The sequence below is a fragment of the Mus musculus genome, chromosome 3, assembly GCF_000001635.26.
Source record: "Mus musculus strain C57BL/6J chromosome 3, GRCm38.p6 C57BL/6J".
In the NCBI taxonomy this organism is placed as follows: Eukaryota; Metazoa; Chordata; class Mammalia; order Rodentia; family Muridae; genus Mus; species Mus musculus.
This window is the reverse complement of record NC_000069.6, coordinates 138,198,672-138,226,581: the sequence shown is the minus strand read 5'-3', so window position 1 is coordinate 138,226,581 and position 27,910 is coordinate 138,198,672. Positions and strand designations below refer to the sequence as shown.

The following is a 27,910-nucleotide window of genomic DNA, read 5'->3' as shown; positions in this document are numbered from 1 at the left end:
CCTGCGCTTTTTGGCCTGAGTCACAGATATTTCCAGAATTGGTTGTTAATGAAGCTATGAAAAATCCCTTTTAGGCTGAATACATCTTGTAGCTTGGGCACTTTGTGGCTTCCTGAATCTTGAGTCTTACCATGGTCTCAAGACGCCCAATAACTTCAAAAGTATACTGTATGGTGTTGCCTGTCATGTCGGATAGCACCTCACTGATGGGCTTGGTAGAGTCCTTGGGACTGATACACTCTGTGGCACCTACGGCCAGAGCTTTCTGGAATTTGTCTTTGTTGATGTCGATTCCAATGATCCTGGAGGCACCAGCTGCTTTACAGCCCATGATGACTGACAGGCCAACTCCTCCCAGGCCAAAGACAACACAAGTGGAGCCAGGGGTGACCTGTGGAGAGAAAGGAGTTAACAGCGAAACCGGCAAAGCATTCTCAGTGTCCGGAGCACAGACTTGACGTGGCCATGACGTGGGCCAGATGAATGAGGGTGACACAGGAAGACTCACAAGTGGAAGGATGACTGAGAAAAGAAGTACTGGCCAAAGCCCAGCAGTATTTGCCAGATGAACAGAAGGTTTTCCTAAAGGCTTAGCCATAGACCAGAAACCTTTGTACCCTGCCTGGCCCTACCCCCAACCCCCTCTGCTCTTACAGGAGGCTTAGACAAACACTGAGGCCGCCCTATTGTCTTTCCCACAAAGCCCGCTGCTTTGTTTTAGGTTTGGTCTGAAGGACAGCACTGAATAACCCTGACTCTGAGTCATTTTGAGATATATTGTCTTTTTTTGAATCCTGCCAAGTTCAACTTCCATGCCACATGCAATTCAATGGTTGATAAAAGTTATCATACTTAAACCAACTTTGGGCTTTGTACCCGGCACTGTGCTAGATTAAAGAAGGATTCAGCCCGTGGTGATTTTCTTGCTAGAAGAATAACAAAGATTGGATCCAAGTGCATATTTAAAATCTCACTAGCATTTTCATGTGACATGGCACCTGTGCTTGTCTTCCCTGTATCCTCCAACCCACGTGGTGAAACATGAACCTTTTGTACCTCAACATCTGGTTTTGTTTGAAGAATGTCTTTGCAGAGGCCATTGAGCTACAATGATGTGACTGAGAAAAGCTTAGCTGTGGTTTGGATGAAGTTAGAGCTGTCTGTCATGGGCTTGTGTGCTGGGGACTTTGTATGCAGAGTAACCGACCGCCCCGTGTAAGAGGCCGTGAAACCTGTGTAGCCTAAGGGTGGGTAAGCGGGGTGTTGAAGGTGCTGGCCTCAGTGGGGAGTCATTCGTGGTTAGTTTCCTGGTGAGTGGGCTGTGGTAAGATGAGGTCACACGTTGTGCTGTGCATGCTGCCTCCTGTCTCAGCGCCTACGCTGCGAGGGAGCTTGGAGGGGTCCCTAGCCAAAGGCTGAACACATGGAACCACGTGGTCTTCAAAACTGCGAGCCAAATAAACCAGCTTTCTTTACCCATGTTCAGACGTGCTGTTGTAACAACATAAAACCGACTAGCACATCCCTGACTCAATGTGACTGGTGTTCTCACAGCACAAAATGGAACTTAGATATTGTTGTGTTTTATAAAAAGAAAAAGAAGTCAGGGATGTGTTTGGAGGGGTTGCGGTGTGATGTGGGGGAAGGGGGTGCCTCTGCAGGGCCCATGCTGAGGTATCCCTTCCCCCTGAGGGACCAGCCATACAACGGTATAGTATAGAAGAGAGAAAGAGTGAGAGAGCGAGAGCGAGAGCAAGAGAGAGAGAGAGAGAGAGAGAGAGGAGGAATAGAGTCCAGTCATGAGCACGTGCAGAGAGAGGGGGAGGGGAATGGAGGGCGGAAATGGGGGAGGTAGTAGGAGCTAGGGGCGAAGTGAGAGTAGGGGACAAGCAGACCCTTTTAAAGTGAGTCAGGCATAGCCAGCTGTTGCCAGGTAACTGTGGGGCGGAGCCTAGAAGGAATGCCAACAGATATAAAGATACAGTAAGGAAAATGATGTGAAATGACTGGGCTATTCGCATCCATGTATACGGCAAGAAGAGAGGCCTGAAGCAGGTCCTCCCCCAGCAGCCGGAAGGAACCAACCGTGCCAGCACTCCAATTTTAGACTTCTGACCTATGGACTTCCAGGACTCTATGGCAGTCAACATTTGTTTAAGCCACCCAGTCTGCGACAGTTCACTTATAGACTCTCCAGCAAGCTGACATAGCATCACCAAGATGCATTTGATGGGAAAAGAGATCCAGGGAAGCTAAACTTTAGTGATTTGGCCAGAAAGAGATGTGGCAGCGGCAGGAAGTAAATCTAGAAGCTGAAGCTCCATGTATTTAGAAATAAAATTTCGACTTTGATCCCACCTCTTTCAAATTGCTTTAGGGTTCTGTGAAAATCCCCTTCTGAAAGGCTGTCAGGCGGGAAGGCAGAAGCTACGCTAGCCGGCCCCAATTCTTACCTTGGCAGTTTTAACAGCAGCTCCATAACCCGTGGAAAATCCACAGCCGATCAAGCAGGCTTTCTCAGGCGGAGCCGCACCGTCAACCTTCGCTACGGAGGATTCGTCCAGCACCGTGTACTCAGTGAAGGTGCTGGTGTTCATGAAGTGCTGGACCGGTTTGCCCTTGCAGGTGAATCTGGTAGTGCCATCAGCCAATACTCCACGGCCTGTCAGACTGTTTGATACATCAAATGTACACATTCCTTATGTCAATCCAGAAACTACCATGGGGAACCCAAATGACTGGCTGAAAAAAACGGCCACCTACTCGCTCCTAATGCAGAGATTGCCCTCTGGGTTCAGGCAGGCGTTGCATTCTCTACACTGTGGTAGAAAGAGGGGGATGACTTTGTCACCTAGAAGGAAAGTAGAGTGACATAAGATGTCATTCATTTGCATTAAAGTATGAAGTAAGAAGGTTTGGTGGCTCATGCCTGTAATCCCAGTACAAGATTGATATAGGAAGATTGCCAGGTCAGCCTGGGCTATGTAGTGAGTTTCAGGCCAGCCTTGGAACGTTACTTTGAGGACCACAAATAGTTACATTAATTAATTAGTTGAATAATTAATAGGTAAAACAGGTGTGATTTGAACCTATATTATACACAAAAATGTCTTTAAATTTTTCTGGGGGCTTGAGAGATGGCTCAGCGGTTAAGAGCACTAACAAACAGCTCTTCCAGAGGTCCTGAGTTCAATTCCCAGCAACCACATGGTGGCCCACAACCATCTGTAATGGGGTCTGATGCCTTCTTCTGGTGTGTCTGAAGACAGCTACAGTGCATTCATATACGTAAAATAAATATTTTTTAAAAATATTCTAAGAGTTATAAGTACCACAAAGCAGTGTTGAAGACTGAGATTTGGGGAGCTGACTTTACTAGGTACAATTGGCACGCCTACAGTTCCCTTAAGTTGCGTCTCTCTGCTGACCCCTAGTGGATCATGTGCTGTCCCTTTAACAGTATTAATCAAGGCCTCCATACCTGGTCTCACTGTAGTGACCCCTTCTCCAACACTCTCCACAACCCCAACTGCTTCATGTCCCACAATCACTGGAAACTTAGACACCATCGATCCTTTTATTATATGGTCATCTGTGCGACAGATTCCTGTGGCCAAAATCTGTGTTGAAAACAAACAGCAACGACATTACATGGCCAGCAAACAGTTCTCTTTAACTCTGCATCATTTTCTCACATTATGGAGTTGCTGCTAGACCAGCCTGAGCCTAAAGCAAGCCTGGGGCCACGATCCCTGGCTTCAGAGACTTAGGGCATTGCTGTCTCCCTTCAGGTTTGGATCTTTATGCCCTTCTACAGGGAAGAGGTCAAAAGAGATTAGCATAAAGGCCTGCTAAACAAGGGAGTCTAGACCAAAGGTGAAGGGTTGTCCAAAGGGCGGGGGCGGGGCACTACAGGAAGCTATTACTTCTCAGGCACAACGGAGTTCCTAGTGAGAATCCTCTAGGTGGCCCTGGTAGCACAGGCCTGCAGTCACATCTTTTGGGGAAACAGAGGCAAGAGGCTCACCAAGTTCATAGCCTACACAGGCTACAAAGTGAGTTCAAGGTCAGCTGCTGTGACTTAGTAAGACCCTGTCTCTAAGAAAGGTGTGAAAGCATAGCTAGAAATACATTTCTTTGGGAAAGTACTTGCCTGGCATGCGTGATGTCCAAAGTTCTGTTCCCTGGGCCACATACTACCTACCTACCTACATACCTACATACATACATATATACACACACACATACATACACACATATCTCAATACCTTGCGATCCCAGAAGATTTTAAGACAATTCTTGGTCATGACTATTGTTCATTTTTTATCAAACACTACATCGGTAAAAATTCAACAAATATCTCTTTAATAAGTTAGATTAGCATTGTAATTAGTACACTTCACAGCCAGCACGATCATTTTCCTAACAACAGACATGATCAGTGGGTAAGTTAGCTGGGAAACCTATTTTTAAGAAGCCAACCTCTGAGCTGGAGAGATGGCTTAGCAGGACCCAGGGTTGGTTCCCAGCATCCACACAGTAGCTCCCAACTGCATCCCTGCAACTCCAGTTCCAGGGGATCCAGTGGCCTCCTCTAGCACTGACCACAAATGTGGTGGTATACAGACATATGTGCAGACAAACACCCCCATGCATTAAATCAATAAATCCATAGATATTTAAAAGGAAGTCAGTCTTACAACAATGGCTTTCTCTGTGTAAATGACACCGGTTTCCATGTTTCTGTGTTCCAAGCCCCTTTCTTACCTTAACACGGACTTCCTTAGCCTTTGGTGGGGCCACCTCGATTTCCTCAATGGAGAAAGGCTGGTTCACTCCCCATAGGACAGCCGCTTTGCACTTAATAACCTAAGAACCCAAACATGGTTATTGGAGCTAATCATGCATGCAAACTGCCTGAGTCATAATAATATTCTCAGAGAATCATGCCTAACATTCTGATTTTCTAAGAATGCTTCCCTTCCATTACAGAACTTAAAGCCCTACAAATCATCTTGTGTGGACCCTTTTCTGATGAAATGGTCTGAGAAATCAGCCCAGAGACATGGAATGACAGACCCAAGAGCACACAGCACATGTGGTCAGGGCTGGGATCCACACGGTCTTTAATAAACTCGTCTATTGGTATGATTTCAAATGCAATAGATAAGTACACCTGTCATCTTCTTAACAAAGGACAAGTCTGTTACCCAGGAAACACAGCGATCCGTCTGTGAGAATGTAATCCGGTCTTTAATGACATCTGCAGCCACGTGGCAATGGTGACGCAATGAGATGACCCACGGGAAGACATGGGCTGTCACCGTGGTGAAGCCTGAGGACTGTGACTGTGCTGCAGGAGTGTCACCTGTGTCTTTGCATCTCCTCACCGTAGTTTAAACCTAGCTCAAGTCAGACCTGCTTACCTTGTACAGACAGTATCTACCCAGCAATTGACCGCCAGGCACTTCTGCTAACTGCTTTTAGTAAAATTGTCTAATTCTAATGTGTGTTAGAGGGGGCGAGGGGGCGAGGGGGCAAGGGGGCGAGGGGGCGAGGGAGAGGGCGAGGGAGAGGGAGAGGGAGTCTGTAAGTTGGTTTCTGACTTCCACACAGTGGAACACAGGCACCTATAGTCACTCAAATATGCACATGCATGGCAAATACACAGGCACACACACACACATGCACACACACACACATGCACGTGCACACACATGTGCATGCGTGGTGGGGAAGGAGAGAGAGTGAGAGCATACGGATAAAAATAAAACAAAATGTAAAATACCCATTGTGTCCTGATTCACAACACATTATTCCTCAACTTCTTGGCCAACTCATGCAAGCCCCTTCAGATGCCTCAGTGCCTTTCTCAAGAGACTACATGTAAGAAAGTTGCTAGGGACAGTGACAGAGAGCACAGAGTAACTTTTATATTTAACAATGGTAGAAAAAAATACCATAGAGGAAACAATTGCTCCTCAGAGGCCATTATCCTGCCCTCTCATCCTGCTGTGTAACTCAGGCTTTAGGCTGGCCCCAAACTTAACAATCCTCCTGTCTCAAGCTCCTGCGTGCTGGGAATACAGCATGTACAATGATCTCCATGTGTTGAATGCTGATGGACAGCAGGCTGTCTCAGCAGAACACAGAGGTGCTCTGAGAGAATGCTTAACGTAAAATGGTAAAAGTCGCTTTCTGTCTGGCACACAGAGAGCTTAATCAAATGTATAAAGGAAGTATCAAGGTCTCCAATCACTGATCTGCCCACCTAACTGCTCCTCTATCCCAGGAGATTCGCATGGAGGACTTAAGCCAAATACATATATGTACAAATTTATATTTTGTGGTATGTTTCTTTTTGGTCTTAAGAACATTTTTAAGAGAGCAGAAATAACAAGCTATAGTTCTCTGTTTGTCGAGTTAATAATGACTTTTTACTGAACAAGAATGCCTGATTTTGTCTAAGCAGTAAGATGGGCAATCCTACTCAGGTTTACCTCTTTGGAAGGCGATCTGCTCAGTACATCAAGACACAAGCATGTATTGACACTTTTACCCCACAGTTCGGGGAGAACAAATTGTAGGAAAAAAAAAAAACAATATGCTTCAGAGGTCATCTCAGGACTATAAGGGAAATATGTAAACAAGAGCAGAGGAAACTGACCTAAACCTACACATCAGTGTAAGATACTGAACAGCTCAGTGGTTAAGAGCACTGACTGTTCTTCCAGAGGTCCTGAGTTCAATTCCCAGCAACCACATGGTGGCTCACGACCATCTGCAATGGAATCTGATGCCTTCTTCTGGTGTGTCTGATGACAGCGACAGTGTGAACTTACATAAATAAAACAAATAAGCCTTTTTAAAAAGATGGAAAATTAGGTCAAAGATATTTGTGTGTTATATGAGTAGAGCACATAAAATATGGTTGAGGAATATATAAGGAAACAAGCCAGGCAAAAACAGTCAGTGCTAGTTTGATAATATGAGAACATGCTTGATTTCCTCCATATATTGTTTATCCTGATTCTCTAGAATAAACATTGTACTAGCCCAAAGTCGTCATTATATTTGTGTGTTGGAGCTCTAATGCTCAGTACCTCAGAATCTGAGGGTAAACAATTGCGGACTGGGTCTTTTCACATTGCAATCGAGTTACAATGTGGTCACTGAAGTTAGACAGAGCAGTCCTGTAGGCTATTTCCACAGTGAGGTTAAGGGACGGGAAGACACAAGCAGAGTACTCCTAAGCAAAGGAAAGGGCTCCTAAAGGAACCAATCTTGTCCACACTCTGTTCCCAGGATCCCAGCTTCCAGATGTATGAGCAAATAAATCCTTGTTCTTTATGCCGCACAGTCCTGGTACTTTGTTAATGGCATCTTTAGCAAACTATCATAATCATTTTTTTTTTAATGAAACATCAGAAAATTAACAGGAGGAGTCCTGATATTAAGGGAACCTCTCTTCCTGAGATGCATGGAAATAGAAGGACAGTTTGGGGACCACATCACCCACCTTGAACTACCCCTCTGTATACCATCACCAAGTCAACATTTTAAATCTGTTGTGCTATTTGTCATGTGTGCTGGATTCCTGATCATAGCTAGGAGTTCCTGAATTCCCGGTTACTGGAAATGTTCGATCAGTGGCTGGGCATTCTCATGACGGAGGCCACAGAAAGGCTTGTGTGGAGTTGAAAGTGTTCTAAGATTCATGCCAGCTCTCTGCCACTTATTTCTAAGGGCAGTGTTCCTGACTTCCACAGTGCAAAGTTAATTCTGATTATTGGTCTTTACTGGATTTCTGATTCAAACTAAGATGTTTCCATTCCATTTCTCTTCAATTGCGGGGAAAGTTATTTCAGGTTCTAGCGTTCAGACCTCGTCTCTCATGCTTCCCAGACTTCAAACATCATTTTTAGCTTCCTAAAATTCTAAGGTAGACTAAATGAAGTTGTTTAAAAGTAATGCCAAAAACAGTACCCCACATCTCAAGCGGTTACACACGCGTTTAAAGCAGGAACCCGATCAACCCAATCTGCAAGAGGGGGAAAAAAAGCCAGCCTTGTTTTCTGAGTTCCTGTCACTGTTCTGGCCCTGTCATCTTCTGAAGGAATAAACACGCTTTATCCACCACACGGTCCTATTTTCCAAGAGTGTTTGCAATTGTACTGTGATATAAAACATGTCCTCAGAAACTCGGAACATGCGGTTTCTTTGTTGTTGACTTTGCATTCCTGAATTCACTTTTTCCATTCTCAACAGTAGGGCACGATCCCCCAACACAGGAGATCCTGGACCCTTTAGACTCTAGAAAGGGATTGGGGAGATACCACTGACCCTGTTGAAGTCTCCTTATGGAAACAGTTTGCTATCCAGAGCAAATGACTGGCTAGCTGGAAACTAAATTATGAATAATGCCCATAGAAATCCCAGTTCTCTACTTCCCTTCCCTGCTTTCTGGGAGAACGTTCAGCATGTGGTTTTCAATTGAATCCTGCTGCGATTGGTATTCTGATGCAATTTACCCACATCTCCCCAACGTGTGTTACTTAACAGCCTTGCCTTCCTCGAGAAATAGTATTTAGTTTCTCTCCAGGATTCAGATCTCTCAGAAGCAACCCCCATTATTAGCTCAAGAGACTGAACAAGCTGAAACGTTTCCCTTACTTTTCCAGCGGTGCCCATCCTGCCTCTCCTGGGTGTGTGGCCTGCAAACAGGAACGTCTTCTGACTGAGGCACGGTTCACTCTTCTATGGGTACCAGCATCTTCGGCCTTCAATAAATAGCGTGACTTGGAAGTTCTGCTTGCCTTTGGCAACATGACTCATAGCCTTAGAATTTTCCCAACCCAAGAAGCTCCACCCTCCTGCAAGTCAAGTGGTGAAAAGAAATACAATACACATTATGATTAGACAAAAATAAGAAGCTAACAAACATTGGATAATCAAGTCTACTATGAAGGGCCAGAAAACACCCTTACCCATTTTATTTTAGAGAATATAAAAACAGGTCGTGTTAGTTCAGCTCTGTCCAATTGATACAGAGTGCATTGCATGCCTTCTACGTGCAAGCTGTTCTGTCAGGTAGCTGACTTTAGCTATGTGGTTAGGCATTTGTATTTGCACTCCATTTGCACTCGATATAGCTTGTAGAAAGTGTGGTTAAATATAAATGAGGGTTGTGGTATGACTCCATAGTAGAGCACATGACTTGATCCGGTCTCCGTTCTTAGCAACATACACATACAATTGTATATCATGTACGTATGTTGTGTTATTTGTCACACACACTGCATTCTTCATTATAGTTAGGAGCAGTTGCCTCAAGTCCCTGAATTCTCCATCACTGGGAATATATGTTTGTATGTATGTATAGTAGATGCAAGAAAATGTATAAAACCAGTAATGGCGATGGAGATGGGAAATTAACTATAACTTGTCTTTGCTCTCAGGAAACCTGTCATTTGGCTCAAGATCACATTATTTACCCACAGAATTGCTTACTGCTTACGCACATTGGTATCCAGAAGGACCGAGAGGGAATCAGAATCCTGCTATACAAAGAGGCTCTTGCATTCCTAAAGGAATCTACTTGGGCAAGCATTTAGCTGTTCCATCATTCCAAGCCACTGTTGTCCAGTAGGCAGCAGCATCAGACCCTTCTGGATCTGCTTTTGCCTTTGAGAGGAAGAGGTATTTATGTGACAGTGGCTAGCTGTCACATTGGTACACTACTGCCTCCAACAAACCCTCCATACAGTGACAAAATTTCACTCCTGCGGGGTGACACAGTGAGGCAGGTTTTCTGTCTTTAGACAAAACTCTTCAATCCTGAAATATAGAATAAGGGCTCTTACCAACCCGGAAGATATTTGCCAGAGTTTGTTGTTCAGCTACTTACACATTGACAAACTCCTCTGAATAACGGAAAACATGTCCACAGGTCTCTCGGCATAATGCAGTAGGTGCTGTAAGTCCGATTTCACACATATTTATATCTAATTCAGAAGTGGTAATTATAATCAGTGAGTCTACTGCACTGGCCAAAGTAAACCCAGTAGGTAAAAGCATTGCCAGTGGACCAGGCTCGTATGCAAGCGGTGTTGTTTTGGCAGCAATGGTGGAGAACCGCAGCTCTTGTTGTAGGCACCGCGGACAAGAGATAGGCAGGTACGGACAGACAGACATTCTGAATCTCAACCATCAAAGACCAAGCCCAGACTCAGCAACAAAAGCTTGTTTTCCTCAGAACAGAGGCAAAAGAACTAACAAGGGTGGAGCTGGCTCCAAGGCAGCAGAGAGCCAACACGGGTGGGGCTGGCACAAAGGAAAAGTTTCTCAGTTGATAAACTCCTTAAGGGTTTTGCAAGACTTCATAACATATTAGTCTGAAAAGTAAACTATTCTCATGTTAATCTGCCAGGTGATGTTAAATAAGGTCTTAATGTTACCAATCCATCTCTCCCCAGAATCGACTAGCTAAAAAAATGTCAAAAGCTGAAAGTTGGGAAGTACCCAATTAAAAAATTATTATGCGGGGGTGGGGGTGGGGGGTGGGGGGGGTGGGAGACTTGGAATCCAGGAAGAGCTGAAAGGAAGGAAAAGACAGCCGGCTATGATCAAAATGTATTGTGTGTGTGTGTGAAATTCTCAGAGAATAAATACAAATGCTATATGGAAAAGCACACTAAAAATGCACAGCTTGAAGTCTCCAGGGTAAGGCATCAGATTACAAGCTTCCTCCTCCAAACAAAGCAATGAATGAGAAAAGTCAAATGGCAAACGATGGAAGGTGATGCTTTTCGGAACAGGGAGAGGCTGGGAACAAGGGCTAGCACAAAGGATGTAAGATGAAAGCCTAAGTAGGGAAAAACAGCAGAACGCACAGCAAAGGAATGGGCAGCACATGGCTAATCCCTGGCTCTGGACCAGGCAGATGCCTCATCTAAAGATAAATGACCGACAGTCGCCTCAGGCCTGAGTACAGAAGAGAACACTGTGCGGCAGGGAGTGACTCCGCTTGGTGGTACAGCTGTGCAGAGGAGCCACAGTTGTCACACTCAGTGTCTTACAGGGTAGCGCCAGGTGCCATCCTGGGAGGTAAGGCTGAGAAGTAAGTTTAAAACTGTGATTGTTCACGAGACAAAGACAGATCTTGAATGAATAGGCTAATGACTCACGGCCAGCCTTAGGAAGGGAGTATAAGCTAAACCTAGAGGAACTGGACAAATCAGTGAACTAGAAACTCAAGCGACAATGGAGACAAAGACACAAATAAAACTTTGCATCTTTGAAAAGATAAAGATCAAATAGTCCTTAGCCAAACTAGCCAAATAAAAGAGAAGACCAAATTAATGAAATAAAAAAAAAAAAAGACAGAAGAACAGACATGAGGCAATCATGGGAAAAAATACTTAACCATCCTATATTCAAAGAGCTGGAAAGTCTAGAAGAAATGAATAAATTCAGAGACTCATATAACACGCAAAATTTGTATTAAGTAGATATAAACAACTGTTCTTCAATGAACAAAACTATTGATATAATAACCGATAACCGTCTTCCAACAAGGAAACCTCAGGGCAGTAGGATTCCCTGTTGAACTCCATAACTCCTTTAAAAAGCGCTAACAATGGTACTTTTCAAATAACTCCATATAATCAGAAGGAACACACCAGACTCATCCTGTCAAGACTGTTACCCTGATACCAAAGTCAGATAAGGATAAAATAACAGAAACACGATAGACCACTTCCCTGATGGAGGTTGATGCAAAAATCTTGAATAAAAGGCTTATAGACCGTTGGAGTGCAGGAATTGCTCCACAAACCACACAAACACTGGTCTCAGTCAGATAGGGATGGTTTATTGAGCATACGCCCCAGGACTGGTCAACCAGGGCAATGGTTCAGATTCAGGAACTGAACCATGACCCTGAATTAAAATCCTACAGGGGTTTTAAGCCCCAAATCCACAAACATTTGTGTCATGTTATTATGCCAACCAGGATTTAGGGATAAAGGATTCCATAGGAACGTCTTTGTTGTACACTTATCCTGCTCCCATTGGTTTGGGGTATTCCAAGGTGACAGGCAACATGCCTTGTCTAACATTCATGTATGAACTTGCCAGTGGTGATGTCAGTTAAACACTTACATGTCTCTTTCTGCCAAGTACGATGTCAGTACCCAAGACCTCCTTGGGGACTGCGACTTTACTAGACCACTACTCAAAATGGAAGTCTTATTCCAAGTAGTTTCTTATATTGGTGCAGGTGTCTCTTGTTTATCCAAGAGGTAGTTTATACCATAAAAGCTTATACACAGGTGCAAGAAGTGCTTCTGGGTGCTTGGTTCAGGTCCAAGATTATTGTGGGTAATGATACAAAACAGTTCTATTGACTTTTATTGTGATTGTCTTCCAAGGCCACAGAATATAACAGAATAGGTAATCAATCTTGGCACTAGAAAATTTCCTAATAGCAGCAGAAACATATGAGAAAGTTTCCTTATAATTATAGGCTAGCCAGGTAACTGTTACCTGGCTTTAACATTCAATCTAGGCCTTAATATATTACTTAGGCTTTAACATAAACTGAATTTAACAATACATTAAAGATGGGCATAGTGACCCATGCCTTTAATGCCAGCACTTAAGGAAGGTCTGTCATGAAAAGAACCCACACAGTCCAGATTGCTGGGCAAGCTGGGAAGACTCTATGAAATGTGCTCTAAGAATAAGGGTTTGGGACACAGTGTGCTTGTCTCAGGGCCTGTGTTCCCACTTAGGCGACTTCACCTAGCATGTGTGCAAGCGGGAGAGACAGTAGCTACAGTGCTCACATGTCTCAGGGATTTGTGGTGAGGAAACTGCTAGTACACTGTTCCACTCATAACCAGGAGCAAATGTTGGTCATAACTTGACTCCAGTCACATAGTTTATTATTCTCATTTATTGCTTGGATTTTTTTTTAAGTGTTTGAGATGATAGAGAAATGTCCTTGCATAGCTTAGCTATGAGGTCCTAGAAGCCTCCGGAATTTCGAATTTTCCAAAAGTTTGGACATCAAGAGTCCTCTGAATATCAACTTCTACCGAAAAATCAGAAATGAGAGATAGATAAACTATGATCCATACATGAGTTGATCACTCATCAGATTCTCAAGCAGCAGGAAGGTTCGAGAATGCCGAATTTTCAGTGCCCTGACCCAGAGAGGCCCAGGTTTATGGAAACTCGCTGATTGCCACTATTTTCAAGCGGCCTTGCCTAGACTGTGAATTCTGAAACCTACTGGGCAGGGTTAGCATGGGGTCATTGATCCTGTTTCTTAGGACACTGTTCCTTTCCATTTCTCATCAGCTCATCCAGGATGCTGAGCACCCTGTCCCACAAGGACAGCAGGGATAGAGGAGAGCCTTTGAAGTCAGAAGAGCTAGCTAACATACCAGCTCCAGAGGTGGCTAGTGCTTAAGGGGACACACTGTATACTTGGGAAACACAAAGAGAAGCCAACTGTTTCCATCTGTGGCTTCTTGAGAAGTGTCAGTGAGACAGGGGTAGGGGCACTCGTGAAGTAAAAACGGAAATGATAATAACCATATCTCTAAGGCTACCAGGGAGGAAAGCCATCTCATAAACATGGAAATGGAAATCAATGGATGGTTGAGTTCTTAGAAGAAAGAGCCATGGGACTGTAATCACTGAAGGGCACAGAAGTGCTTAGTCACCCAGCATCATGGGAAAACATTGCTGAATTTTGATCCACCTTATTAATCACCAAACCTTGAGGGTGGGCTTTCTGCCTTGGTTTCTCACATTCTCTCAGTCTAACGCTGAGAACGTAAGCTGTAGGCAAACAGCTGCAAGCTGAAACCCATCCTTGCCTCCTTTCTGCAGCTATGCCAGGCCTGGGCACAAGGCATGCCAGGGGCAGGGCAGTGGAAGAGCCCTGGCTCTGCCCTGATGTGGGAGGTTAATCCTCTGCTAGGCACTGATGCCAGCTCCTAGGGCCGCCCTGGAGACCATGCTTGGCAGCTTCAGCACATCTGCCTTTGCACGCACACCCAACTAACTCAAGAGAATAGTGAGGGTTTTTTTTTCTTTCAAAGCAAGACAAGGATGTCACATGTGCTTTGAATAAAAGTCTTCATTTGCCCAGTTTCCAATTGACTGCTGTTTGATGGGAATTTCAATTTGAGAAGGTCAAGTAGAGTGGAGAAAAATAAACCCAAGTTGGTTTTTCTTCTGGTTTTATCTCTCTTTAAACACACACACACACAATCACGCACACACATTTGTGAGTGCAAGGATGTAGGGTGGGTAGGTGGTAAATGTTCCCACGTGTCTGGCTAGGACATGTTGAAAATGGCTTCTGGCTACTGAGGCTTAACAGTTACTTCAGAGACTGAGCCTGGAAGCTGCTTCTTGCAGAAAAAAAAAGCAAGCAAGCAAACAGAAAACCCATGTGAACACACCTGAGCAGCTAGGAAGGAAGCTGGCCCAGAAACCCAAAGGCAAGAGACATGGCCTTGGAAGAAGAAAGCATCCCATGAGGCAAGTTCATTATGTGTTCTTGCTTTAAGTCTCTTTCCAATGTTTTTGAGAGACCAAACCTACTCCATCTTGGGACCAGCCTCCATCTCAAAAGACAGTTGACCTATAGCTGAACCCAGGCTGCACCCAAGTACCAGGAAGGAATCCATGGCTTGTCCTTGGCCCATACCCCAGAATTACTCCTTAGCTACTTCCTAGAAACAGTCAATCAAAGATTAGTCTGTTTCAGATGCACCTTCAGACCATTTGTGATTGTTCTGGGTTTTGCTTCAGAACACCCATCTATCAGCTTACAATAGTCATACAACAAGATGCTTGCCCGGCTAACCCCCCACTTCCACCCCCCCCCCTTTGCTTGCCATTTCCTATAAAGCCTTGTCCTGCTGAGACCTCTGAGCTATACCCCCCGGTTCTGCTGCATCAGAGTCAGCGGTGTGGCCAAGCTCAAACTTGTAAATTAAAGACCCTAATGCTATTGCATTGGCTGGTGCTTTTGTGGACTTTTGGGGTTCACAAACGCTTTCTGGCACAGCATTTTCCTCCTGGCTTGCCTCTAAAACTGAGTTGAAGCCCAGAATGCTAGCAGAAGTGTCTGTAGGCCACATCTTCACTGTAGAGGTTCAAGCCCTATTCAGATGTTGCTTTCTGAAGTACCTTGGTCTTCAGTGCTCTTGTGGGTGGTGAGCAGGGGTGGTCGCAGTCAATACTCCACCTGAACTTCTTCGCTTCTGCTTCAACCTATTTATATTGACAAATCTTTGTCTTTGCAGGGGTTCCAAGCTAAGAAAACGAAAGCACCTCCTTTGCTTTCTGAATCATGGACACAGAAACCTACACAAAACACTTGAGATGAATTTTCTCTTGATATAAAGAAGAAAAATTTCCATCCCTCAATTCAGGATAATTTTAAACTATTTGTCACTAAAAGGACAGAACCAGTTACAAATAACAGAACAGCACACAGCCCTGCTCTTGGGGGAGGGAGGACTGAAGTCAGGGGGAGGGTGGACTGAAGTCACGGTTATCTACACAGGAACTGATGACTGGAAATCAGAAGACAGCAAGGACACATTCAGATTGAAGACCACAGACATCATCATGACTGCTTTCATTGACACCGGCCCTGACATTTCTGGCTGATTATAGATGCCAGAATATAAAGTAGAAATTCCCCAGGGGCCAACTCCTATCTAATATACGCTGAAATATAAGACAGTTTGCAAGGACAATGAAGATTGTGACAGAGAGGGAGTGACACATGGCCTTGCACATAATTTTATAAAATGCACGACCCCTCAGCACCAATCATTCCATTTGTTTCCTTTTGTCTCATTCAAGGTCCACTGCTATCTGGGCCTTCAGAGAACAAGAACTCTGCAGTCACTGTGAGTCAGCTATTCCTGCTCTGGCTACCCAGAAGCGTCTTGTGTTCTGCACTACCAGCAAAGCAGATCTCTGATAGTCACCTCCCTAGACTAACACCCCACTCTTGTGTCAACTATTTTCAGCTCCTTGAGATAGAAATTAAGTGGAAGGAAATTTGTTGGAGGCTGGCTTTGAGAAAAATAGAAAAAAGACTTATGTCTCAAAGATCCACCACTGAATGTGTTAGATGGGCTGAGTGTGTTTATACAACACACCTGGTTACAATGAAAGAGTGGGTAGAGAACCCCGCTGTAGGGAGCTGTGGGACTGTGAAAGGTAGGTTGAGCTAAGACTTGAAGCCCCAGAAACCCTGAAGGGACGGTAGGTGTTTTGCCTGTTCCCAGGCACCAGGCCCCTGTCGCTGCAACCCCCCCCCCCATAGATTTGTGGCCATCATAAAGGCAACTCTCATAAGGCAACATAAGGGCAACTCCCCAAACCCCTCCACTTATATGACCTGTAGTCATTTCCTATGTGAATAGGCTCAAGACAGATCTCCATTTTAATGAGGTTCCTAAGGACCTGGAGGGCTTAGCCAATAAACTCTCCTTCCCAGACATTTCTCCCTGCAAAAGGTATTTAATCTCAGGCCCACACTGAGAAGTGGGGTACGGTTTTACTCATCCACGCTCAGCCATGACAGTAAATGCCTTAAAATCAAGGACTGCCTCTTTTCATCGCGTTCCACCCTGGGGAACCATGAAGAAGGCCTTTGCCTATAGAGCCGCAGTCTAATCTCCCGTAGAAGGCTGTGCTCCCAGCCACCAAGCCCAAGACTGCCATCATCAAGACAAGGATATCACCCATGGGACAGCTGAGGCTCCCCATCCCTCCTCCCCTCCCTCCCCCACACCCTGGGGCTAGATTCAGTCTGCGGCCCCTACTCCATTCTCAGCACTTCCGCAGCATCCCGTGGTACCTGAGAGCCTGAGACCCAAACAGACCCAACCTCCTTATAGGCCCGGGGATGCAGTGCTTCCCTACCGCCAGAGCAGTTTTCCAGGGCTTACCTACAGCCCAAAACCCACCCGGGGACATCGTGGGGAAAGCGCGTCTTGCTGAACTCCAGAGAGTTCTCTTTTGGGCTAGCTAGTTAACTTGGTCCAGGGCTCTTCTGTCTCAACCTCCTGCATGCTGGAGGCCATCTTGCCCATTAAGCATTTCTATGGCTGCTGGGAATACAAACTCCATACTCAAGTCAAAGTTGCAAGACAGATGATTTACTGGCAGGACCATCTCCCCAGACCCTAGCAGGCGGATTCTTCAAGTCCAGAAGTTGCAACACCCTAATCAACCTTAACCTACAATAAAGTCCTAACTAGACACAGACTCAGACCAACCACATCTTTCTGGCCTACCTAGGTTTCCCTTGCTAAAAGGGAAACCACACTGTCCTTTCCTTGGGATCTCATTTACCAACAAGCTCTTCCCCTTTTCTTTGATGCCTAGTTTGCTTTTGGGAGAGTCCTTTTCAGTAGTCAACTTACCCAAGGACTGAAGTAATCGCCCAGCTTGTTGTGAATGACACAACCATTTTCACTGAGAGTGGGACTAGCTATTACCTAACAAGAGAAAGCTGGAGGCAAGTTAAGACCTGAGGTGGAAGCATGTCAGAGAGGTCTACTTACGAACAAGTCCGCAGTCTGTTCTGGATTATTTCAAAATAGAAAAACTTCAAGTTCAAACAGAGATGGCTTAACTATGCCTAAGTTGTGGTAAATTTGTTTTTCTAATTAGAAGTGTCCCTGGCATAGTGACATACACCCACAATGCCTAATGAGACAAAGGCCGAAGAAGGACCTAAAGTTTGAGGCTAGCCTGTTCTACCTTATGATTTCAGGTTAGAGAGAACTGTAAACTGAATGAATGAATGAATGAATGAATGAGAGGAAAATAAATCATTGCACAGTCTGACAAGGAATGGTTTGGTGGTGGTGGGTTCATTCCCACAGTTGAGACCTCGTCTTAGAAATATCCATTTGGGCATTCATTTCTAGGGAGGTCTGAGACATTTCAATACTTTGTGGGGAAATGGCATAGAAGATTTTATGTCAGGGAAATTATTAAAAGCCAGAGATAGGTCCAAATTTCTGCAGTGTGTAAAGAGGAGAGATGACTTTCTTACCTCTGAAGTAATATGTTAGGAATGACCTCAGTCAGGCTCACTTGTTTTCTTTATGACTTAATGAATTTTCCTTCAAATAATTGCATGTAGTGCTTATGGGCTCATTAATCTATTATCTAATTTGTTCATTAACCCCTGCAAGCTAAGCAATCTTGTAGTTTATTTTAAAGATGGGACTAAGACTCAACATGACCTCAGAGGTAGTCTGAAGAAGGAATGAGAAGCTCCCGGAAGCACATGGGACCTATGAGTGGATTATGGAAATGTTTATAAAATAGCTAAGCAAAAGGGAGGAGAAGAAGTGTTGCGCGCGCTCAACAGGCCAGGAAGAACGACGCTGATTCCCCCTTTTTTCTTTTTTGGCAGAGAGAATGTCTGTAGATAGCCCCCCGCAGCCATGCCCCTTACCCGTCCTTGGGTGACAAACAGCATTGGTTTGATCCCTGTCTTAGGTTGGTGACATGCCCAGGGAGTCTTATCACTGACTACCTCTCAATCATGCCAAGCCACTCCTGGGGAGATTGTGTTTTGCTTGCGGCAGGTGCATCAAAGGGCCAGGATGTTGATTAATCTATGGCAAGATCTTAATTGCTGCAAGCAAGCCTCATGGGTGAAGGTAGAGGTCTGATCCCCAGTGTGCAAGCATAGGGGCCCTACACAAAACCATCCCTTGGGCTCATCACCCAGAGAGGTCTTGGCCAGCTCCCGTGTCGTTTTTCCTGGGGGAAGGGAACTAGGACACTGAACCTTCATGCAATCAGACGTGCCTTCCACAGGATGCCAACAGCAAGCTATCCTCTGTGCAGTGCTTAGCCTCGCAACCCATGGCATAAAGCAGCATTATTTCTTTTAGAGCGGCAAACCGAATCTGAGGAGATTGTCCTGCCTCCACTGCAGCAAAAGCCTACGCTACCATGGCGAAAGTGCGGGCCGCACACTCTGCACCTAACACTTGTGCCAAACACAAAAAACACACACACTATAACAAGCATACATCCCAGGGCTCTCATCCCCGCTCATCTTCCCTGAAGCAAGGGATAGATGGCCAGAGGGGATATCTCTTTAAGGGGAATTCAGGGATCAAAAAGCGTGGAAAAATTTGAATGTCATGTCGAGCTGGTATCGGCTTCTGGAATACCGAAAGGATCTCTCATCTCAGCTCCATCCTTTGTGCTTGTGGGATCATCCACCACATCCACAGGGGCAACTGGATCAGGAGCCTCATTCTTGCAGCGTCTCACCAATCTCTCCGGCACCCAAAGAGGTTCCATCTGGTCCTGTGGAAACACACAAACAGACCCTCTCGCCCACGTCAACACCTGATCTGGTCGATCCTCTCCAAATCTCCGGACAGAAGGTCCACCTACAGGTGGCTGCTGAGGAGGCATAGGGAGGCGGCACAAAAGCTAATTCGCCTTCCTCCTCCACCTCTGCTCTTTTATTTTGTCCTTTCTGTCCACCTGATAACACTGTGTCTCCTTTCTTTTTCCTTTTTCTTTTTAAGCCCTTCTCTTCCGACATACTTTCTTGTTGCTCTGTAAGGATTTTCTGACCTGTCTTGACTGCCTCTTGATTCAAACAGTAACAGAGTCCATATATCAGAACAAACAATACCAAAACTATCAGACCTACCCACAAAGGGTCAATGGGAGAAAAAAGCATAACTACACAGCGAGGATCTATTGATCACTACACTGAGGTTATCATAGTTCCTTAACTTGTCCCCAAAACCAGGAACCTTAACTTGTCCCAAAGCCAGGAACCTTAACTTGTCCCAAAGCCTGCTTCCTGGCAACTTTATATTCGCCTCTATTTTATCCGAGGTCCTTCCCAAACTCCTGGGTTACTTTGTGCCTACTTCCTGGCAACTTTATGCTCACCTCTATTTTATCCGAGGTCCTTCCCAAACTCCTGGGGTCCCAAGTTTCACTCACCATGAACTTACCCTGCCGGCAACCACTGACTGCTGAAAGTTCTGAACTCGGTGGGGGAGTCGGTTCCCCGTACGGGCCACCAATTGTCGCACCTGATCTCGGCCAGCAAGAACGATGCGACCACCAGTCCTTCTAACAGCAGTTTACTCAGTCTTCATCTTTCTTCTTTCTCTTCATCAGTACCATTCCCCAGCTGAAGAGTTCTGAATCCACGCCGGATCCTTCTCAACAGTCTGTTTTACGGGAACACTTTATTAACCCCTTCTTCCCCGTTATGCAGTTCTGAATCCTCCCTGTAGCAGGGGGTCTTCGCTCGTGACTGAAGATGTTTCTTTTCCCGGGTTTCGGCACCAACTCTTGCGCGCGCTCAACAGGCCAGGAAGAACGACGCTGCTACAGGATCCTTCTGCACACATTTATTCAGTCCTGTTTCTTCTTGTTTCTATCTCCCTTGTTTATATCTCCCCTGTTTATATATCTCCCTTGTTTTTATATCTCCCTTGTTTTTATATCTCCCCCGAACCCTGGGCCTCTCACTCTTTTATACTCTCAGTTCCCATCCACGCACAGCAGGCCACGCCACCTCACCAGGCACGCAGCTTCAGCTAATCAGGGCAGCAGGGGCATATCTCCATCAAATTGGATTCACCAGTATCCTGGTACACCTGTGCAGCACTCAAGATGTTTGTGTCTTATATGAGGAAGTCAGGTGCAAGTCATATGACTTAGCTGCAGTCCCTGGCGCCTTTGGGACTGCCGCCACACCCGCTCCCCACAGAAGAAGAGAAAAAAAAAGAATAAAATGGAATGGGGGAGGGGTGAAAGGAGTTGTGAATGGAGCAGTGTCCTGAGCCCTAAGACAAATCCCTTCTATCGACGAGCAAAGTCCCTGGTGAGAATCCCGAGTCCCCACATCCAAGGGCAGCAGTGTGAAGCCCTTCCTATCCTGCTAATTCGTGTGCACACTCTCGCAGTCACACAGTGAGGAGCCCTGTGCAACTGGGCACGCCAGGCTGACATGGGTTTCATAAGCTCGTGGACAAACAGGCCATGCCCTGCTCCAAGGTTCCACCTCCTCCTTTTGTGATCTGCTGTACCCTCAAAGAGCCAATCGTGCCCTTCACCTCATCTCTCATCATTCAGGTCCTTGTTGAATTAAACTGACAAATGCCATAAAAGGAATTTAGATTTACATCCAATCGGACCAGGGATAGCATCCCAGACTCACTAGGTTTGAGACTTTGGGAAATGATGTCTTCTTCTCTACATTGTCTCCCTCATCTCCAAATGGAGAGGATTCGTCTTCTTATACAGAAAATACTGAGCAGTGCTTGGAGCTCAATGTCTGAACTGCGACATCAATTTAGCAAATACTGTAACTTTGAGGCATTATTTCTACAAGCCTCATTTTCTTTGTCTATAAAAAGAAGGTTAAGTAGCACATACTTCATAGCATTCTGAGAAGAAATGAAGAAATCTAACATATGAGACACTTGACTTACTCTCTGACAAACGGTGAACAGTCAACAGGTATCAGCTTTATTGCTGTTTGTTGTTGGCTCAGGTAGCTTCTAAGCATGAGGTAGAAGTTCTTCACTACAGCATCATCTGATACACTGAATGATTTATGTCTACTTTATTCTTTTTGGACTGTTGACTTTAAATGTATTTACAAGTGATGCAAAATTAACTTGTAGTTATCTCTAGATAGATTAGGCTACTCATAGCAGTAGAGACTCAAGACTGTGGGGTAAAACTAAAAACAAGTGAATGCTGTCTTGTGTTTTGTGTGTGTGTGTGTGTGTGTGTGTGTGTGTGTGTGTGTGTGTGTGTGTATGTGTGTGTGTAGAACTCTCTAAGGAGAAAGAAGACTGCATAGACTAGAGTCAGCCTCAAAGTCATGTCTACCCAAATGCCAGAGTGTGACATTATTAGAAATTATTTTATTTTCATGCATATAGTTTGTCCATTAAGGCTGGACCTAAATCCAACACTCAGTGTCTCTGTCAGAGGCGTCATGAGAACCTGTAGGTAGGATAGCTGAGTAGAGGCTGCGCCTGTATGACTCAGTGAGGTAGGAAGTCAAAACAGCACATAGGAGAATCTGCCTTGAAGAAAGAGGGAAAAAAAGGGGGGGAAAGCTTACAAACTCTACAAGGGAGATGCTGGGATATTTCACAAATACAGAGGTGTAGCTGTGACTTAGTTAAACCTCTTTGGCTCCCACCATATTGCTCTTCCAGCCACCCACCAGAGCCCTCTGGATTCGTGAATGAAAGACACACACACACACATACACACACACCAGCTTAATTTTGATATGCCTTGACTAGATCTATGGTTGGACACTTCTAAGACTCCTCGCAGGCAGCAAACACTCCCCTCTGGTATTCCTGGCTTAACACCTCCTACATCCATATTTTATCTTTACTTCCCTGGCTCCTTCTGGGCAGTCCCTTATCTTTGCTGCCTAAGACCCCCCTGGGCAGCCCTTCCAGGGGCAGTTCTTTCTTCCTCCGTTCTTTCCCTGGGAACCTGGAAGTCCTGTCACTTTTATCCTGCCAAGCCATTGGCCTTTGGCTCTTTATTGATCAACAAAAACCAATTGGAGGCCAGGGACCTTCAGCATTTGGACACACAGATTCCCTGTAACAAAGCATTAGAACCAATCCCCAACACGGAGGAGAGAGTGCAGTGCCTGAGCAAGAAGGAAGCCAAGCATCCTAGAAGCTTAGCCCTGCAGGAGACCTGCTAATGAGCTCTCCTTTGGGTGGGTACCAAGGGGTTCAGATAAAAGACTCAGGATGTACTTTTCCAGGGGACGCCATGAGGGCAAGTGGCCATCCTACTGTAATGTCAGTAGAAGGTGACTGGAGATGTAGGTGCACTGAAGAACTGATCTATTAGAGACTTGGCTTCTGGTCTCTTCAAGAGATACTGGTGGCAGATTCATGTCACCATGATGGAACTGTTGTGTTAGAGACTGACTGTACACCCCAGACAACCCTAACGAACTCTTTTAAGCATGTAGCCAAAAGCTGTTTATCACTGTATATTCCAAAGACTATGTGGAGTTTAAACAAGAATAGTAAGTGAATGTGTATCAGCCAGTGCTAGTCTAATGCTGGTTGTCTGTTTGAAGACAGGATCTCTAACCTTCAACTTCCAATATTCCTGTCTCAGCCTCCCAGGTGCTGGGAAAAAACAGTGTTCACTGCTGTACCACCAATATTGAATACCTAAGAGTTTTAATCAAGGGATAGCTTACCATGCCAACTGTTCTTTTGCTTTATTTGTTTTTTGTTTTTTTATGACATTTTTGGGATTGTTTTGTTTTGTTTTGTTTAAATGAGCTTAAGATGCTCTACTACCAAGACCTCATTTTGGCACTTCTTGGGAATTTTTTCTTGCCAAATTCAAACAGATGTACTCAACAAACAGCAAATCAAGCACTCGGTGGAAAGAGGGAAGCCATTCCAGCATGGGTTTTATCTCCCTCAGTAGTGGGAGGCAAAGAAGATGCCTGACTGGCTCATCTTTAGGAATTGTCCCACTCATAATTCCCCTATACTTTGGCATAGGAAAGTGGAATCACAGAGATAAAAATGAGGATTAGAGGGGCGACTACACACTACACTACTATTTGAATCCTGTGATACCTTCAGTCAGGTAAATATTGGGAAGTGTCAGGCACTGTCAAAATAGTTGGGATTCTAGCTACCATCGAAAGTTAGTGATTTCCATCTCCTGTTTGCTTTAAGCTTCTGTAAAGGGAATTCCTTAATTCAGCAGGAACAAGATGAGGATGTGAAAGGTGCAAATGAAGAGACAGTGCTGGCCCAGTGACAGATGGGCATATTACCCTGTATAGTCCCTAAAGCTCACAGTTTAGGCTTACCTGCAGTAAGTCCTTTACAACAGGTAGAAAGCTGTTTCCCGTAGCTGGATATAAAATAAACTCAAACAAGTCAATGGCCTTGCTCTATACAAAGAATAAACAGGCTGAGAAAGAAATTAGGGAAACAACACCCTTCTCAATAGTCACAAATAATATAAAATATCTTGGCGTGACTCTAACTAAGGAAGTGAAAGATCTGTATGATAAAAACTTCAAATCTCTGAAGAAAGAAATTAAAGAAGATCTCAGAAGATGGAAAGATCTCCCATGCTCATGGATTGGCAGGATCAACATTGTAAAAATGGCTATCTTGCCAAAAGCAATCTACAGATTCAATGCAATCCCCATCAAAATTCCAACTCAATTCTTCAACGAATTAGAAGGAGCAATTTGCAAATTCATCTGGAATAACAAAAAACCTAGGATAGCAAAAACTCTTCTCAAGGATAAAAGAACCTCTGGTGGAATCACCATGCCTGACCTAAAGCTTTACTACAGATCAATTGTGATAAAAACTGCATGGTACTGGTATAGAGACAGACAAGTAGACCAATGGAATAGAACTGAAGACCCAGAAATGAACCCACACACCTATGGTCACTTGATCTTCGACAAGGGAGCTAAAACCATCCAGTGGAAGAAAGACAGCATTTTCAACAATTGGTGCTGGCACAACTGGTTGTTATCGTGTAGAAGAATGTGAATCGATCCATACTTATCTCCTTGTACTAAGGTCAAATCTAAGTGGATCAAGGAACTTCACATAAAACCAGAGACACTGAAACTTATAGAGGAGAAAGTGAGGAAAAGCCTTGAAGATAAGGGCACAGGGGAAAAATTCCTGAACAGAACAGCAATGGCTTGTGCTGTAAGATCGAGAATTGACAAATGGGACCTAATGAAACTCCAAAGTTTCTGCAAGGCAAAAGACACCGTCAATAAGACAAAAAGACCACCAACAGATTGGGAAAGGATCTTTACCTATCCTAAATCAGATAGGGGACTAATATCCAACATATATAAAGAACTCAAGAAGGTGGACTTCAGAAAATCAAATAACCCCATTAAAAAATGGGGCTCAGAACTGAACAAAGAATTCTCACCTGAGGAATACCGAATGGCAGAGAAGCACCTGAAAAAATGTTCAACATCCTTAATCATCAGGGAAATGCAAATCAAAACAACCCTGAGATTCCACCTCACACCAGTCAGAATGGCTAAGATCAAAAATTCAGGTGACAGCAGATGCTGGTGTGGATGTGGAGAAAGAGGAACACTCCTCCATTGTTGGTGGGAGTGCAGGCTTGTACAACCACTCTGGAAATCAGTCTGGCGGTTCCTCAGAAAATTGGACATAGTACTACCGGAGGATCCAGCAATACCTCTCCTGGGCATATATCCAGAAGATGCCCCAACTGGTAAGAAGGACACATGCTCCACTATGTTCATAGCAGCCTTATTTATAATAGCCAGAAGCTGGAAAGAACCCAGATGCCCCTCAACAGAGGAATGGATACAGAAAATGTGGTACATCTACACAATGGAGTACTACTCAGCTATTAAAAAGAATGAATTTATGAAATTCCTAGCCAAATGGAATCATGGAGGGCATCATCCTGAGTGAGGTAACACATTCACAAAGGAACTCACACAATATGTACTCACTGATAAGTGGATATTAGCCCCAAACCTAGGATACCCAAGATATAAGATACAATTTGCTAAACACATGAAACTCAAGAAGAATGAAGACTATGAAGACACTATGCCCCTCCTTAGAATTGGGAACAAAACACCCATGGAAGGAATTACAGAGACAAAGTTTGGAGCTGAGATGAAAGGATGGACCATGTAGAGACTGCCACATCCAGGGATCCACCCCATAATCAGCATCCAAACGCTGACACCATTGCATACACTAGCAAGATTTTATCGAAAGGACCCAGATGTAGCTGTCTCTTGTGAGACTATGCCGGGGCCTAGCAAACACAGAAGTGGATGCTCACAGTCAGCTAATGGATGGATCACAGGGCTCCCAATGGAGGAGCTAGAGAAAGTACCCAAGGAGCTAAAGGGATCTGCAACCCTATAGGTGGATCAACATTATGAACTAACCAGTACCCCGGAGCTCTTGACTCTAGCTACATATGTATCAAAAGATGGCCTAGTCGGCCATCACTGGAAAGAGAGGGCCATTGGACATGCAAACTTTATATGCCCCAGAACAGGGGAACGCCAGGGCCAAAAAGGGGGAGTGGGTGGGTAGGGGAGTGGGGGTGGGTGGGTATGGGGGACTTTTGGTATAGCATTGGAAATGTAAATGAGCTAAATACCTAATAAAAATGGAAAAAAAGACAAATAGTAGTTCATTGCTGGCCATGTTAATGAGGTGCCAAATGTACATCTTTGTAGAGATAGCTAGATTGCTTGCTCTTCAGTTAATGGAAATTACCTGTAATATCTGCATTGTGGATATATTTGCAAAGGCAAAAAAAAAAAAAAAAAAAAAAGAAAGAAAGAAAGAAAGCTGTTTCCCTACCAGGAACACCATGCCTTAAACTAAGACTGTTTATCCGTTTATGTAGTTTCATCCCATGTCGCAAAGCTTGCGGAACCCTCTGCATGGCCAGAGTTCGGGGTTACCTACTGTCCTGCTTTCAGCAAGTAATATGGCTTCCAACCAGAAGCTACCTCATCTTTCTCCTCCCCTTCCAGGCACAATGATGTAGCTCACCTCACTTTTTCTTCAGGGGAAATGGTCTCCCAGACAGCGTCCTAGAGCAGCCCCTTCATGTCATTCCACGAGAACGGGGCAACCCATACAGCTCTGGGCTTCCACTTGCTGTGAGGCATCTGCCCCCTGCTCAGCAGCCAACACCCACGTGCAGTTACGGAGAGCAGAGAGGATTGGCAGAAAATGCCTGCTGGTGGGCAGTCTCACTGTGTACAGGACCACACTCCATATGCAGTTCTTTCAGAAGAGAAAACAAGAGGCAACTGAATAGTATAAACATTTTAATATTTGAGCTATCATGTTGTAAAAATTGATTTACTAAAATTGGACTGAGGATAGGGTCCCCAATGAAGGAGCTAGAGAAAGGACCCAAGGAGCTAAAGGGGTTTGCAGCCCCATAGAAGGAACAACAATATGAACTAACCAGTACCCCCACAGCTCCCAGGGACTAAACCACCAACCAAAGAGCACACATGGTAGGACTCATGGCTCCAGCTGCATATGTAGCAGAGGATGGCCTTGTTGGTCATCAATGGGAGGAGAGGCCCTTGGTCCTGAGAAGGCTCAATGCCCCAATATAAGGGAATGCCAGGGCAGGGAAGGGGGAGTGGGGTGGTAGGTGTTCAGGGGGAGGGGGAGGGGATAGGGGGTTTTGGGAGGGAAAACCAGGCAAGGGGATAACATTTGAAATTTAAATAAAGAAAATATCTAAAAAAATAAAGTCAAAAGGAAAAAAATGATTTACTAAAACATATGGGATAATATTTTCCTTCACCTTCATTCTCTCTAAGGTCACCTCCCCAGTTGCTCTGGCCCTTAGAATTTTTTCCAGAGATTTATTAATAACCTATCAATTTCTCAGTTACTCAACTTAAAGATACCATTTATTTCCAGCTAAAATTAAATATGACAGAAATCACTTAATCTTTACAGTGGTTCTAAACTCGGTTCACTTTGCATTGATGGGTCCCACAGAGGATGCTAGATCTAAGGATCTTGTTATTAATCAAACTCTCCCATGGGCTTTCCAGCGCCATCACGAGTACGGAGTAGTTACGGCTGCACAGACGCCTTGGTTTCAAATAGAACTAGATTTGGGTCCTAATCTGGAGAATCCCCCATAAAAACACCCCTAAGAGACCCTTTGTTACCCCCAGGACTGGGAACGCCCCATCCCAGGGTTCTCAGGAGCCAATAGTTAGCTTAGATTGCTCTAGCACTTTTGAGCCTGTTAG

At 44.7% G+C, this 27,910-nt stretch overlaps 1 protein-coding gene and 1 long non-coding RNA gene across 3 annotated transcripts in view; one reads left to right on the top strand and one right to left on the bottom strand.

Annotated features, from left to right (window-relative positions):
* Positions 1–15,865, top strand: part of 0610031O16Rik (RIKEN cDNA 0610031O16 gene) — a 28,947-nt gene extending 13,082 nt beyond the window's left edge. The window contains exon 3 of the long non-coding RNA NR_045760.1: positions 15,330–15,865. This is a non-coding gene — a long non-coding RNA (RIKEN cDNA 0610031O16 gene). The remainder of the gene's footprint in view (positions 1–15,329) is intronic.
* The window catches only part of Adh7 (alcohol dehydrogenase 7 (class IV), mu or sigma polypeptide), a 33,979-nt gene that overhangs the window by 5,461 nt on the left and 608 nt on the right, over positions 1–27,910 (bottom strand). The window contains exons 2-8 of one of the 2 annotated variants that reach the window (XM_006500919.3): positions 26,676–26,912; positions 8,674–8,873; positions 4,768–4,869; positions 3,482–3,620; positions 2,764–2,851; positions 2,454–2,670; positions 131–391 (exon numbers count right to left, since the gene is read on the bottom strand). In XM_006500919.3, the coding sequence (XP_006500982.1) occupies positions 131–391; positions 2,454–2,670; positions 2,764–2,851; positions 3,482–3,620; positions 4,768–4,869; positions 8,674–8,691 (825 nt within the window). In that variant the 5' untranslated portion in view covers positions 8,692–8,873; positions 26,676–26,912. Of the gene's footprint in view, positions 1–130; positions 392–2,453; positions 2,671–2,763; positions 2,852–3,481; positions 3,621–4,767; positions 4,870–8,673; positions 8,874–26,675; positions 26,913–27,910 lie in introns of those variants that run through there. The other variant, NM_009626.4, reaches the window with a different exon arrangement.